This window comes from Dermacentor silvarum, chromosome 6 (genome assembly GCF_013339745.2).
Source record: "Dermacentor silvarum isolate Dsil-2018 chromosome 6, BIME_Dsil_1.4, whole genome shotgun sequence".
NCBI classification, from domain to species: Eukaryota; Metazoa; Arthropoda; class Arachnida; order Ixodida; family Ixodidae; genus Dermacentor; species Dermacentor silvarum.
Window position 1 is genome coordinate 147,633,260 of NC_051159.1, and position 14,238 is coordinate 147,647,497.

Sequence of the window (14,238 nt, forward strand, 5' to 3'; positions counted from 1 at the left end):
TTTAGCCCGTCTAAGGCATGGAGTAGCATTTTCAAATGCGTACTCCTTTCCTGTTGGTATGTTCAATAGCCCTCTTTGTGAATTTTGCGGTGGCAGTGAAGCAATCACCCACCATCTGTGCGAGTGTCCTCGCTTCAACTAGCAGGGAGCACCGCACTCAGCCACGCTAGACCAGCTGAACCAAGCACCGACTCAGAGAAATTAAGAACATTCTGGAACACTGACCCACTCGGACATCAGCGCGAGTCGCTATAAAGGCACTGCTCCGTTTTCTCAGAGACACGAGATTGTGGGACAAGTTGTGATTATGCACTGTGTGGCGTTTTATATCTCAGTAGTACAAAGACATACTAAATGAATATGTGGAGCCTTCAGAGACAGTGTGACAGAGCCCGTAGAATGAACAGTTCCACATTGTTCATTCTTCCCTTCGTTTGTTTTCTTTTCTCTGTTCTTTCTTTCATGTCCAATTTCCCCTCCCCCAGTAGGTAGAAAACCAGGGATATCCCCTGATTAACCTCCTTTGCGTTTACTCTCTCTCTCTCTCTCCCTCTTGGGTGCATGCGTTCGCACAATGAGACAGCGCGGTGAGGCACATAAATGCTTTATTTTCACAACGACGGAATAGTGTATACACGATCAGACGTTTCACAAGAGAGTACTATAATATATAGCGCAACATTGTAAGGGAAAACATTATTCCCAAGCAGTCAAACTATCTGCAGCAACGCTCTTTTGATCGCTCCACTCAGATGAAGGCGAGACGAATAAAACACCAGCCTGTCTCGCTACACACGTGCCCTGATTCCCAGCGTGACATCCTCAGCTGTCAGAGGCCTGAACCCTTTTTGGAACACCAGAGGAACCTGAAAACAAGAACAGCATTTAATTTTTTTTAAAATAATGTTGCTTCTGATTACTAAACTACAACCATTGTCGAAGGAAACTATAGCTGAGCCGTCGTCAATGTCTATGCTTGTGGAACGCGTGCACAATAATGGCGAAGCCAGGTCTCATAATCGTAATATAAAAATTACGGTTGTCATAGTGAACAGTGTTAGCAAAACGAAAAAAAAAGGTAGAATACATTTGGGGGTGATTAAAAGATCAGCTCGAATACGACATGGAAGAGAGAAAAGGACTGAACAAGCGCTTATTCGAAACCTTGTTACTTTCTAAAATCATGGCGCGAATACGATCAACAAACAATAAAAGAGACAGTAAAGCATGGACAGTTTTTAGATTATTAAATACATCAGATAGTTACGAAAACTAGCAGAGAATATGCACATTGTAAATGTAATGCATCTTAGAGTAAATTCTACTCATAGTGCTGCTGAGCACTAAGAAGTTCGATCAGGGTTATATCTGAAGTGGACTTGACACTGCGCTTAAAACAAAAATTTAGTCTTACTATAGTGAGACAGGAGGAAGTACAAAAAAAAAAGAAAAGGACGCTTCTTTCAAGATTGCTCTTCATGCCAACCCGTGCTTTAGAGCTGAATAACAGTCATTGCACAAATAAAGAAAACAAGATAAGAAAAGTTTTGATGCAGCATTCTACGCGGAATGACAGTGCCTTAAAGGTAACTCATGCTGAGAGGGGGAGAGAGATGCTCTTTTATGAAAACTGGAGTGCTTTCAGTGGTGGCACATCTAGCGTGCAGGCTACTTCGGATGAATACAATTACAAATAAAACAATAAAATCACGTTGAATTAAATAAGGCGTACGTATGTGGCCGTTAGTGCGGCTGTATGGGTCGTACGGACAGCACCACCGATTAATTAATGTCTCTGACATAACGTGACACGGCTCGGTGTCACCGAATCACGTGGCACAAACTGGCGCCCTAGATGGAGTTTTCGACACGCGATTAGTTGTGACTGCAAACCTCATTCGTGGCCCGCACAAAAGATCGGCGATTTGGCTTACCGTATGAATCCAACTAAACGCAAGCTGCAAGCATGTAAGGTTCTCAGGTAGGTTTAATGCTTGCGTGAGGCATATCAATAAAAACAATGTCGCAGTTTCACCCGTAAGGCGAAGCAGCAATTGCGATAGCAACTTAGTAGAGAGCTATACGGAGTAAGGATAGTAGTTTTATCAGCTGTATAAACTTGGACATGCAGCAGCACCAGCAATGCACAGAACTGTTGTCGACGCCAGGGGCGTAGCCAGGAAGTTTTTTCGGGGGGGGTTCACCGGCCCGACCGGGGGGGGGGGGGGGGGGGGGGGGGGAGCGTCTGCTTTCCTTTGCGTGACGTGATCGATAATAAATAGCGGTAGTTTAAGCAGACTCTATGCAGGTATATCAAAGACATGGGACCAGTTACCTAATTAAATCTCAGTAACGTAAAAATTACTGGCGGCTACTCCACTGTACTGGAAACAATACGCACTAGGTTTGCTTCGTGCAACGCCGTTCCTCCTTTTTTTAAAAATCGTGCTGCGTGATAGCTGGGACACCCTGTATGTCATTGACGATCTCGCCCGCATAAACCCTTTTAATTACTGGTTCCGTAATACCCCCTCCCCCCCCCCCCCCCCGCTCGCGTGTGCTTGTGGGGAAAGGGAAATTAAGTAAAATGCAAAGCAAGCTCAGTAAAATACAGTAAGTACGACAGGTACAGTGGGCGTTTGGAGCAACGGTCTCTCATCGCGCCACTGAATGGACGAATCTTCGAAAACGCATCATTGAGACGACCCGCCCGATCGGAGAAGACATCATTACTTGTTAATCTCCTTTAAGCGTAGAGAGCGTCGTCCTCGTCGGAGCGAAGTGCGTTTCACAAGTCAAGGACGGCTATACACGTGAAAATGCACTTGTGACCAGGCTATACCTACTCCCATAGCAATAGCTTGTTCGCTGCGTGTTTGCGCTAGAAAACTTAAACACGCGCAAACACGCGTAAGGCTTTTTTTTTTTTTCGAAGCTTTCGTCGCCCTGCTCCCTCATACGAGAGGGTTGCATTTCCTGCGACAAGTGCATGGGCCGCTGTGTCTTCCGCTGTGTGCGAGCGTGCAGCCGTCATTTGCCTTTACGTCAACAGATTCGGAATTGTACAGAATATTTCACCGCAGAGCATAGATATGGCCTGTGTACGCATTTTAAGTAGTGCGTGCAACTCATTTCTGCTTCACTTACACCGGTGCAAACAGGAAGCGGCTTTGTACCTCACCGAATCTCGAATGATTGGTGTACTAGTGATGCATGAATGAACTCCGGTCTTGTTCAGTGCATAGTGCACATAAACAATTTCTCAGGACGCGTGAACTCCGACGAGAACTGTCAGCGCCTGTAACAAGAGTTTACTTACGCTATACTGCGCACAGCAGTAATCCATGCTTGTCGGCTGTCTGTTCCATGCATTTTGTTGTGAGTCGGTGGAATTTCACTGCTGGCATCAACCCTTTCGTCTGTACATTGCTGGTTTGGGATTCCACAACACAACAGCAACTACCAGCCTTCCGTAATTGCTGGTTTTGGATTCAACAACACAACAGTAACTACCAGCCTTCCGTAGGGGCGCAGTCGCAAACAAGAGACGTTTCGCGCGCAGACTAAGGCTACGTTCACACTTGGTCTCGAAGCTGTCGGAAGCCGCAAAATCTTGCAAAATCCGCCCGCCTAGGCGGCAGAACAGGCAGAAAGACAGGCGGCGAGCCAAATCGGTCTCATAGACCGATTTCTTCGCTATGGCGAAGCGGAAACGTGGCGGAAAGTCGTTCTGCTAGCCCGGAAGCTACACTAGCATGTAAACATGGCACCAAAAGTGTGGGCTGCAATGCTGATCGACGCGATCAAGAACCACCCTATGCTATACGACAAGAGTGGTACTAAAACGTACTGTCAGCAACACTCGCGATAGTATTCAACGTCGCGCGACCGGAGGTGCGGCAACGAAGCCTTGGCGTGGCTCAACTTCTCGCGCTTTTGCAAAGCCAGGCGAACCCACCACCGCCGTTTCCGAGGTGGCCGCGCGTCTTCCGTTTATTCATTGTCCATTTCTAGAAAGCAAGTAGGTAGAAGTATAAAAGCCATTTCTTCTTCCACTTCCATGGCAGACAATAGTTAGACATACTCCTCGTTCGCGCTCCATAATTCTCCTCGCACGTGCACGGTATGTTGCGGAAGTCGCGGGGTGCTTTTCTCGTCGCGACGATAGATTGGGAGCGTAGGTCTCACATGACGCACAGGCTTCGGCGAGCCCGAAGATCGCAGATGACACGCGAAGTTGCGCAAAATTATCACTTTTGATGACGGGTGGGCCAATGAAAGAACATACCGCTCGAAATAATGCGATAATGAGCGCCACCACGCCGACAAATGTCCGCTGACTAGATGTATGTGGACGAATCAGCGGCGGCCGCGGCGGTAGCAAAACAAATGTGAACAACTTGGACATGCGCGGAAAAGCTTTCCGGCCGCTTTGGCCTTTCCGGCCGCTTTGGCCTCTCTGTCCGCTTGCCGCATCCCAAGTGTGAACGTAGCCTTACCTGCGCGAGCGCGGCCTAACCGGCACCTGAAGGGAAGCGGCGGAAATGTATACCGGAAATTTCGACCACCTGGGGTCTTTAACGTGCACCTAAATCTAAGTAAAGCGGCCTCGAGCATTTTCGCCTTCATCTAAAATGCGGCTGCCGCATTTGTTGCTACATTTGTTGCGCATTTGTTGCTTCAGAATGCGGCCGCCACATTCTCGCCCAAAACTTCACAGAGTGTCAAAGCCTTGAGAAACACCGTGTCACTTTTTTCCATATGCAGACATGATTCGCTGTAAATTACCAACCCGAACAGAAGCGCCCAGGAATGAAATTGTGATAGTAGCACCACCGGTTTCTTGAATTATGTCAGCGCGAAGCGACGAAAACAAAGGGTGGGTAAGTGGGCGGGGGAGGGGGGGGGGGTTACAGAAAAAATTTCGGGGGGGGTTTGAACCCCCCCAACCCCCCCCCCCCCCCTGGCTACGCCCCTGGTCGACGCCGTCGCCGTTTTGCCCGTGTTCGCACCGAACGCGCGCGGCGTTGGTGACTATTGCCAAGGCCTCTGGGGGCGGCTCGGAGGTTTTCGACGAGATCAGAACGGGAAACTCGTCGAGCAGCGTCAGAATTCTTTACCACCTTCTCGCCTCGCAACGTTTTATTGCGATAGCAATTATATGGACACTCAAAAGCAGATTTCTGCCGTCGGCGTCGCCGTCGCCGTGAGGTTCCGTATGACGTCATTTGGAGATGAAATCGTCGCCGCGCGCCGAACGCTGTATGTGCGAGTGAAAGGGCGCGAGGGGCGCGTCTTTCACGGGGAGTGAACGCACGGCGGAGAACAAACGCGCGTTCTGCGCCGTGCTCGCTTAAGGGCTGCAGAAGTAGGCGTCTCTTTTCTCCTTTACAATCACCATATATGTAGAGCAAACGCGCCTTCTTCGGACACGCGAGAGGCCGTGGGGGAGGGGGAGGGAAGGGAGGCGACGTTTAGCTGCGGCACCAAGTGCCTATTTATATCAGAGGCTCCAGCAACAGTCACCAACGCCGCACGCATTTTGAGCTAACGCGGGCAAAACGCCGATGGCGTCGACAACAGTTCTGCGTGTTGTTGCTACCAAAGCCGCTCACCTTACTTCGTATGACATTGCTGTGTTGCTATCGCATTCATTGCTTCGCCCTTAGGGCGAAACTGTGACATTTTTTTTATATAAATACGCATTTGGTGCCGCAGCCAAACGTCGCCTCCCCTCCCTCCATCCCGTCCCCCCACGGCATTTCGCGCGACGGAAGAAGTCACGTTTGCTCTATATACATGGTGATTGTAAAGGAGGGAAAGAGACGCTTAATTCTGCAGCCCTTCAGGGAGCACGGCACAGAACGCGCGTTTGTTCTCTGCCGTGCGTTCACTCCCCGTGAAGGCGCGCGTCCCTCGCGCCCTTTCACTCCCACATACAGCGTCCGGCGCGCGGCGACGATTTCATCGCCGTTGACGTCATACGGAACCTCACGGCGACGGCGATGGCAGAAATCCTTTTAGGGGCGAAGCTCCTTATAGCGGCACCCGTTCGTCCCCGTCGTCGAAGTAGTAGTGTGTAACCAGTCTGAGAAAAATGAGGAAAAAAAATTCCGAAGTTGTGTTCGCAGCGCGGAATCGAACCAGGGACCCCTCGCTTCCGGGCGCGTGGCGTTAGCCCACTACGCCACGAAGCGGACATGGACACACGCACCACGATGGCAATAAATACCCAACATTAACGAAAGGCCGCGTTTCTAGCGCGTTTCTAACGCGTTTGTGCTAGCGCGTTACGGCCCGTGTAAGAAGCTGGTGTAAGACGCTGTGGCCTCTCCGCCTTACCTTCAACGCGTTTCGAACGCGCTGCCCAAAGCGGTGGCAAGTCAAGTTCAAGTGATGATGATAAGTGGTTCTTGAGGGAAAGGGAAAGGTTGGCGCTATCTTCTGCAGCCCTTGAGGAAAATCGAGGAGCGTTTATGCATACGGGGGGTATACTCTCTCAGCAGTCATGTGAAGGCGTCGGCAAACGCGGTGCACGTTCCGGCATGTGTAAATGGCTGCGTAAGACGCTGTGGCCGCTCCCCCTTACTAGAGAGTACTGCACGTTTCTAACGCGTTTGTGCTAGCGTCCCCTTAAGCGGAAGATCCGATGATTCCCTCCGGAGCTTCGCCCACTCATCATCATTCACCCCGTGGATATGCTGTGATTTTTTTTGAGTGTCCATATAAATGCTCTCGCAATAAAACAGCAAATAAATATCGGGTATGCGTCACACTGTTTCACTATGTTGTGCTGACGGTCCAGAATTCTCAACGAAAGATAATAATGCGCTTTTATGGCGCTGTTATTCCAGCGGATAGTTCTTAATTAAGCAAACAATAAGGTGGCACTTACTTTGGTCTTTTCAGTCCGCACCAGTTGCACATTGCGAATTGTGTAAAAGATGGACAGTTTCACCGCCTGCAGGGCGAAGATTACGCCAATGCAATTGCGCGGTCCAGCACCAAAGGGCAGGTAAGTGTACGGCTGGATCGAACCAACGTTCTCGTCGTTGAACCTGCAACAATACAGACAACTGTGACACTAGAAGCTCGATGCGATGACTGGCTACGCATGGATATGGCTGTGAATGATTTCAACTGTTAAAAATGAAGTTCAGAAAGCAAAAATTGGTTTCTTTTGAGTTATTCCGAGCAACTTAAAGGGTTTTCTTCAGAGCGACTTCGTACACTTTTATTGCAGCGTGCAGCCTTCGACTAAGAAGAACACACGAAAGAAGTGAGAACGCGCAAAGCTGTCATCTCAATTTCACATTCTTTCACTCATAGTCCTTAACTGCAGAATGCAGTAATCATGCGTATTAAGTTATTTGCGCATAAACGCTCATCTGCCCCGCTCACGGTAAAAATATAGCAGCTTTTACCACAGCCAGAAGAAGATTCAGCTCAAAAACGGTACCGTCATCAGGAACTAGCATTACAAGTAATGAATCTGACCAGTGTGTAGCCTTGACGACCGTCACACGGTCCTGACGTCACGCCAGACTGATGCCAGATAGTCTGGGCTCTTAATCGTATTCTAAATTCTGCTTCTTGTAACGCACCCTTCACTTCAGGATACACGAACTGAAAATTTATCCCAACACTCCCTGTCCCTCTCTACAGCCAAATTTTTATCATGAGTACATCTCCTAAATCAATGAGAAAGCTGAAGGTTTTCTTCGCTTTCAACCGTTAACCGGCGTACAACGGTTGCTCCAAGATCACCATACTTCTTTGCAGCGGTGGCGGTACACACATCCAGCAAGTGTATGAAGAGAAAAGAGAAAATGATTTAATGAAAGGCAGGGAGGTTAACCAGGATGGAGCCCAGTTGGCTGCCCTACACTGGGGGAAGAGAAAAGGGGAGAAAGAGATTAAGAGAACAATAGAAAGCAAAAATAGAAAGTATCTCCAGCCGCAGCTATGGGATCAAGTGTATGAAATGTGACTCCCACAGCTGCGGCTGGAGATACCAGCACCGCGCCTGCCATCTACAGGCAAGGCATGAGACTATGGCTGAGAGAATGAAACACAAAGGAAGAAGAGGAAAAGAAGGAAGGAAAGGTAGGGAGGACAATCATACACACGTCCGGTTTGCTACCCTACACGGGGGAAGGGGTTTAAGAAATGAAAATAAAGAAAGTAGAGGGAGGGAATAACCACAAGAAGTTTCACAGTGCAGAAGTAGGAAACATTTACAACAGTTTGTGCTCCTTCGTGGCCACTACCAAGAGAGAGGGATATAATGAAGGCAGGGATGTTAACCAGGTCCAATAACACGCATTATAAGTTTGGAAGCGATTCTAGATATACAATGGTGTCTCTTAACCTTTCTGGGTCAAAGGTGAACGGCTCGGGAAAGTATTGCGGGTCGTGCTGCATGGCGTAGATGGGAACTGCGACTATGTCACTTTTTGTCACCTTCACTCCAGTGTCTCCGATCATGTAGTCTTCACAAGGAGCTCTCTCCAGTCTGAAATGAAGAGGCAACAACCATATCGAAATCTACTCGTCAATGACAGCATGACTGACAGTCATCAACAAATCCTTTTTTTTTTCTTTTGCTTGTTTGTTTGTTTCTTTTCCTATTTAAGGAATGTGTGGCGAATAGTACGACATATCTAAAGAGTGCTACATATATTTTTTTTCTCGTTTTGTTCCTTCTGAAAAGAGTCGTGATCTCAACTACGCATGCTCACTTCTAAAAGACTATATCTGCCTCAGAATAGACTGAGTCGAGCAGATTTCAGAGTTTGAAAAATAGACAGCGGTATTACCGCTGTACAGGTGGGTACAATCGCAGAGTCTCCGAGACAACGCAGTGAAGATACTTGAGCTTCGTGATCGCATCTAGGCTAGGCCGATCCCCCTGGAAAAAAGTAACACAGGGCACATATTTGAAGAAGCAAACTAAAAACAACTGGTTTGTATACATTCCTGGGACTCAAAAATTTTCCCATAGTGATTGCTGTGATTACGACGAATGTCTGTCTAGATGACAATGGTTGCTACTCTCACAGGCGTCCTTCCCGATTTCTAGGCTTAATGCTTTGCGATCCAAACCTGCGATGTGCTCTCATAGTTACCGCTTGTCGCTTTACTGGAACCTTTTGTTTCTGAGCTTTTGCATTACTATTATCTTATATTACGTACTATTTGTGCTGTAAATATACTACGTAGTATCACATTACTACTTACGTTTCTGGGAAAACGTCTGCCTGCGTGGGTGGGCGCGCGCGTGTAACTTATATATAGCCTTATCAAGCCCTACAATAATTGGCAAGTTCTTACGCCATCCAGTCTAAATGGGTTTTGCGTCTGATTACCGCGCTTCAGTGTACGTTTTAAATGCAGGGCTTCTGTAAAACTGGCCTAATAAGTGCTTGAAGCCTATAGGCCCGAGGACCAATCTGATTAATATTCTTGCTCCGTCGGAAGCACTCCACTGCCGTTGTACAACCCAATGTGACGACGCTTTCTGCGCATATTCGGTTGGCCTAGCAACGAATTCAAAGAAAAGAAGAACAAAATACAATAGCACTCATACAACTTCTATATTCGTCGTTGTGTTTCTATATAAAATGCTGGAACATCCAAATCAATGAAGTAGTAGAGAAGCTTATTTTTCTGCGAAGCTACAGGCGTTCAACGGTTGCCCATAACTATGCATCGCCTTCTTGCCCCGTTTTTAAGGTATAGCCGTCAAGGCCACACTTCCTCAATATAAAGAACAGAAACCTCCTCACCGAATATCTCATGCTTTTGAGAAGAGACATATATAACCGCGCTTATGGCAATAATAAAATCAACGTCAAATTTATTCACATACATGGACCATGCAGCATTCATCGACTTCTTTCCTCAGCCTATCTTGTACTTCCGGATGAATGGCCAGCAGGTAAAGGGTGCAGGCTATTGCGGTCGAAACCTTCTGTTGACCGGCCAGAAAAAACAGTATACATTGTGCCATAGCTTGATCTTCCGTCAATTCTGCAAAAAGAAGTTATCTTTATATTCATGCGTGCATTCTGATATAGATAGTTGCGGCCAAGGTTTCGTGACTCATAGCACAATGCAAGTTTGCATACAAATTTGTATCGCGAGCATTTCCTTGTGATTTTGGTTTGAAACATTATAGCGAGGATACAATATTTGAATCTCCGGTTAAAAGTGTGCATACGTTTTTCCGTGACCTGACACCATAGCAAAAAATAAAAAAAGAAAGAAAGAAACGCCAGAATCAGCGTTTGTAATGTCTGCACACACCACGAGAAATACATGCATGTATACTGAACAAGCAGTACACCTAAATCTATAATCGTCATGTACACGTGGACTCCTGTCGACCAAAATCGTTATGAGTACGTCTAAACGGGTCTTTTTTAACCACCGTAAATTCTTTTCTCATGAATTATCACATGAATTATTGGTAGTCTATCCAAGTGTAAATAAGAGTTTCAATGAATTATTGCTGCCATATCTAAATGAAGTTAAAGGTTAACAAGTACTTCACCAATTAACACATAAATAAATGTTCACTGCCCTTTGCCGAGATATGTGAGTGTAATAGAGTAGACAAAGATTGTGTTGGGCAGTAAAAATTATTAAAAATAATAATAGAGTAGACAGCCGGGTACCACTAAAATCACTGAAAGTGCAAGTCAGCAGAATAAGGTGCATCAAAGCAAACGATAATAAATTCTCATACTTATCTCCGGCGATGATGGAGCGTCTGACTTGATTTCAGAACTGATGTCGAACAGCCGACGATCCCGTTCAAAAGCTTTTTCTTGTTCCGTGTCAAGTTGTCCTTTCTTTCCGTTTATCAGCAATTGCAGAAAGTTTTCATGGTCCTGGAAAACGAATACACAAGAATAGACAAAATAAATATAATCAATTAACGTTCAATATGTACGCTGATGTTTTCTCACCGTGTTGGCGTCTTTCTTGCCTTTCATTATGTTCTGGCAAAGATCTCTGAAGTAAGCGATTATGTCTGGCTTTAATGGCGCGATGCGCAACCTTTTTGCCACGGCTGGAAAAACAACTGGACAGCAAGAAGAGAAAAATTCGAGTTAATTCCCTTTTCGAAGAAATTTATCACAGCATGATTCTGGTATGTGCATTCGGTCGAGCAATGTGTGTGTGGTGTGTGTGTGTGTGTGTGTGTGTGTGTGTGTGTGTGTGTGTGTCCGCGCGTGCGTGCGTGTGTGCGTGTGTGTGTGTGTGTGTGTGTGTGTGTGTGTGTGTGTGTGTGTGTGCGTGCGTGCGTGCGTGCGTGCGTGCGTGTGTGCGTGTGTGTGTGTGCGTGCGTGCGTGCGTGCGTGCGTGTGTGTGTGTGTGTGTGTGTGTGTGTGTGTGTGTGTGTGTGTGTGTGTGTGTGTGTGTGTGGTGTGTGTGTGTGTGTGTGTGTGTGTGTGTGTGTGTGTGTGTGTGTGTGTGTGTGTGTGTGTGTGTGTGTGTGTGTGTGTGTCCGCTCTATTTTTCTGCGCATATGATTCCCTTCTCCGCTTTCCTATCCATCTTTACGTCGAAGCTGTATATGCCTAGGTTGAAACACTCGTGGTCCTACACACAGAAACCCTCCGGTGGAAATAAACGTATCGAAAGCCTATCTAAAACTCGCGTCTCGTTCACTTGGTATATATTAAATTGCCATGGAAGGGTACGCATGTATGACTAAACATGACTGATAGGTCATGACATTAATAACATCACATGCTCATCAGTTACGTCACGATTAACGATAAGAAAATCGCGTGTGGCGCATACCCGCATTGGACATGCGGGTATGAGCCAGGGGCAAGTAAGAAAGAAGGAAAGAAAGAAATCACGTGTGGCTCATACCGGGACCGCACATTTCAGCTTTGCTGGTTGGCCATCTGTGCGTGGTGCATAGACGGTTATTTTTTTAATTCCCTTTACCTGTGTTTCTCTTCCGGATAACCACCCTGCATTTCAAACCTCCTTTCTTCTATATGTTTTCTTCTATATCTCTCCTGCTCTATCTTCAAACAAATATACTATCGATGACGACGATAACAGTCCCAGCATTGCGCAAGGCTTGTTGGAGGGAATGTGGCGATGGACAGTGTCGGTGCCGAATAAGACAATAAAGCAGCTGGTCGCAGTATGGTATGATTTTTTTTAAACACCAAGTACCGACTCACTCATTAAAAACAAGCGTGGGGTGAAGCGTTGAGTAAGGACTTCCTTCGACCGGGTGATAAACTCGTTCGTTGGGTCCGAATGAGAATCCAGCTTCATGGAGAAGGCGCACTTCGCGATCAGGTCCAGCGCGTAGTCCCAGAAGAGCCTTCATTTGATATGTCAAAATGAAATATAGTATGCATTAACGTGAGAGAATGGACTGAAATAGCCGTGCATGCGTGTTATCAAACTCTGTGCAACACTTTTATTACCTCTATTCTAATATTTAACAAAACACATTTAACGCTCTAGTGACCATGCGCTCACGGCACACTCAGTACATAAATGCGTCCATCTCATGAAAAAAAAAAAGGATAATATTTCATACATCACATTAGCTCGTTTCAGAAAATAGTGCAGCGTAGTCATTTGTAATTCTTTCTTTATTCTTTTCGTAAAACATTTACTCGAACCTAACGTAGATGCCCCAAAGAAGAGTAAATCAGAACGCTGCTCTGGCTCCTATATTCGAGCCGATTGAGCGAAGCATGACAGTACACTCGGCCACAAAATATTGCGGGGGGCGCGAGCGCGTGGCGGAGCGCTCCTCCTCTCCTTCTAGCGGCGCACCCCTGGTGTCGAGACCGACGCTTGCGCGCATGCGCGTCTTTCCGTGACTGCAAGCGTGCATGTTTCCGCGCTTGTTGCTTGCGCGCCGGCAATATCCGAGTGTAGCCGCGAGGTGCACCATTTGCGATTGGCTCTGTGGTGATTTCGACAGCCCGCACCGCTGCGGCCGCTTTTTGTCGGAACACGAGCACAGATATATCTCGCCCGGTCGCAAACGCAACAAGTCATTTCTTTTTTTTTTTTCTACGATGCGCCTTTACGTGGCCAATCCTCGTTCTTTTTTTTTCTTTTTTCTTTAAGAACGGGACGTTCTCCGGCAGAACAGCGTGGCAGAGTAATGAACCTAGTTTATGGGCTGGCAAAGACTGCGCTGGCTTCTCGCCTATGCCTTTGAATGACAGGCGACAAAAAAAAAATGATGATCCCTGTCGTGTTTCGACAAAAAGCGGCCGCACCCGCGCGGGCTGTCGAAGTCGCCACAGCGCACCTCGCGGCTACACTCGGATATCGCAGGCGCGCAAGATACAAGCGCGGAAACATGCACGCTGGCAGTCACGGAAGGAAGCGCATGCGCGCAAGCGTCGGTCTCGACACCAGGGGTGCGCCGTTAGAAGGAGAGGAGGACCGCTTCGCCACGCGCTCGTGCCCCCCGCAATATTTTGTGGCCGAGTGTACGTCCACTTCGCTTCATCGCTTTTGCAGCCAAAAGCAATGCGCGTATCTCGCGACAGTGCAGACCTAGCCATTCACACGTGGGCCGCGCATGGACCATCGATACCGAGATAGCACGGCGGCGGCGCCAAAGCCAGATAATTTAAAGGAATACATAACTGTCGGAAGGAAACATCTAAATATGATTTTCTCTGGGTTGTAAACCGATAGCACGTTGGGGAGAAATTTCTCATGGATCCAGGATTGTTATGCCACGTGCACACTAGCGGAAAAAACGCGCGCGGCGCGCCGCCGGCGGCGCAGCCGCGAAAGCAGCCGCGAAACGGGTTTTTGTTGCCGCGGCAGGGATCGCTCCTGGACCGATTTCTTGCGGTTTGCCGCGTGCCGCGGATGAAGGAGACCAATGAGAGCGGCCCGCTTCCGTGACGTGCGCGCGGGAAACTGGTGCCATGCGGACCCGCCCGACCGCTTGTTTCTCGTTTCGCCACTATCATCTGCACGCGTGAGCTCCCGGATAGTTCGAGAAGGGGAGAGGAGTCTAGTCTGTCACGTGATTGCCGCAGCGGCGCGCCGCCGGTTGGAGTGGCCGCTCTGCCGCTGCTGCGTTTTGCCACAGGCGGCGCGCCCGCGCGCGTTTTGCCTAAAGCCCCTATATTTATAAAAGTAGCGCCATTCTTAGATCTTGCAGGCGCCGCGCCTACCCGGCGCTTCCTCCTCGCCCTCTCTTAGCCGCCTCCTGTCGCC

At 47.9% G+C, this 14,238-nt stretch overlaps 1 protein-coding gene across 1 annotated transcript in view; it reads right to left on the bottom strand.

The window, feature by feature from the left end:
- Window positions 1–588: 588 nt before the first annotated feature.
- Window positions 589–14,238, bottom strand: part of LOC119456954 (uncharacterized) — a 57,437-nt gene continuing 43,787 nt past the window's right edge. The window contains exons 28-29 of the mRNA XM_049669152.1: window positions 6,896–7,058; window positions 589–866 (exon numbers count right to left, since the gene is read on the bottom strand). Of these exons, the coding sequence (XP_049525109.1) occupies window positions 789–866; window positions 6,896–7,058 (241 nt within the window). The 3' untranslated portion in view covers window positions 589–788. The remainder of the gene's footprint in view (window positions 867–6,895; window positions 7,059–14,238) is intronic.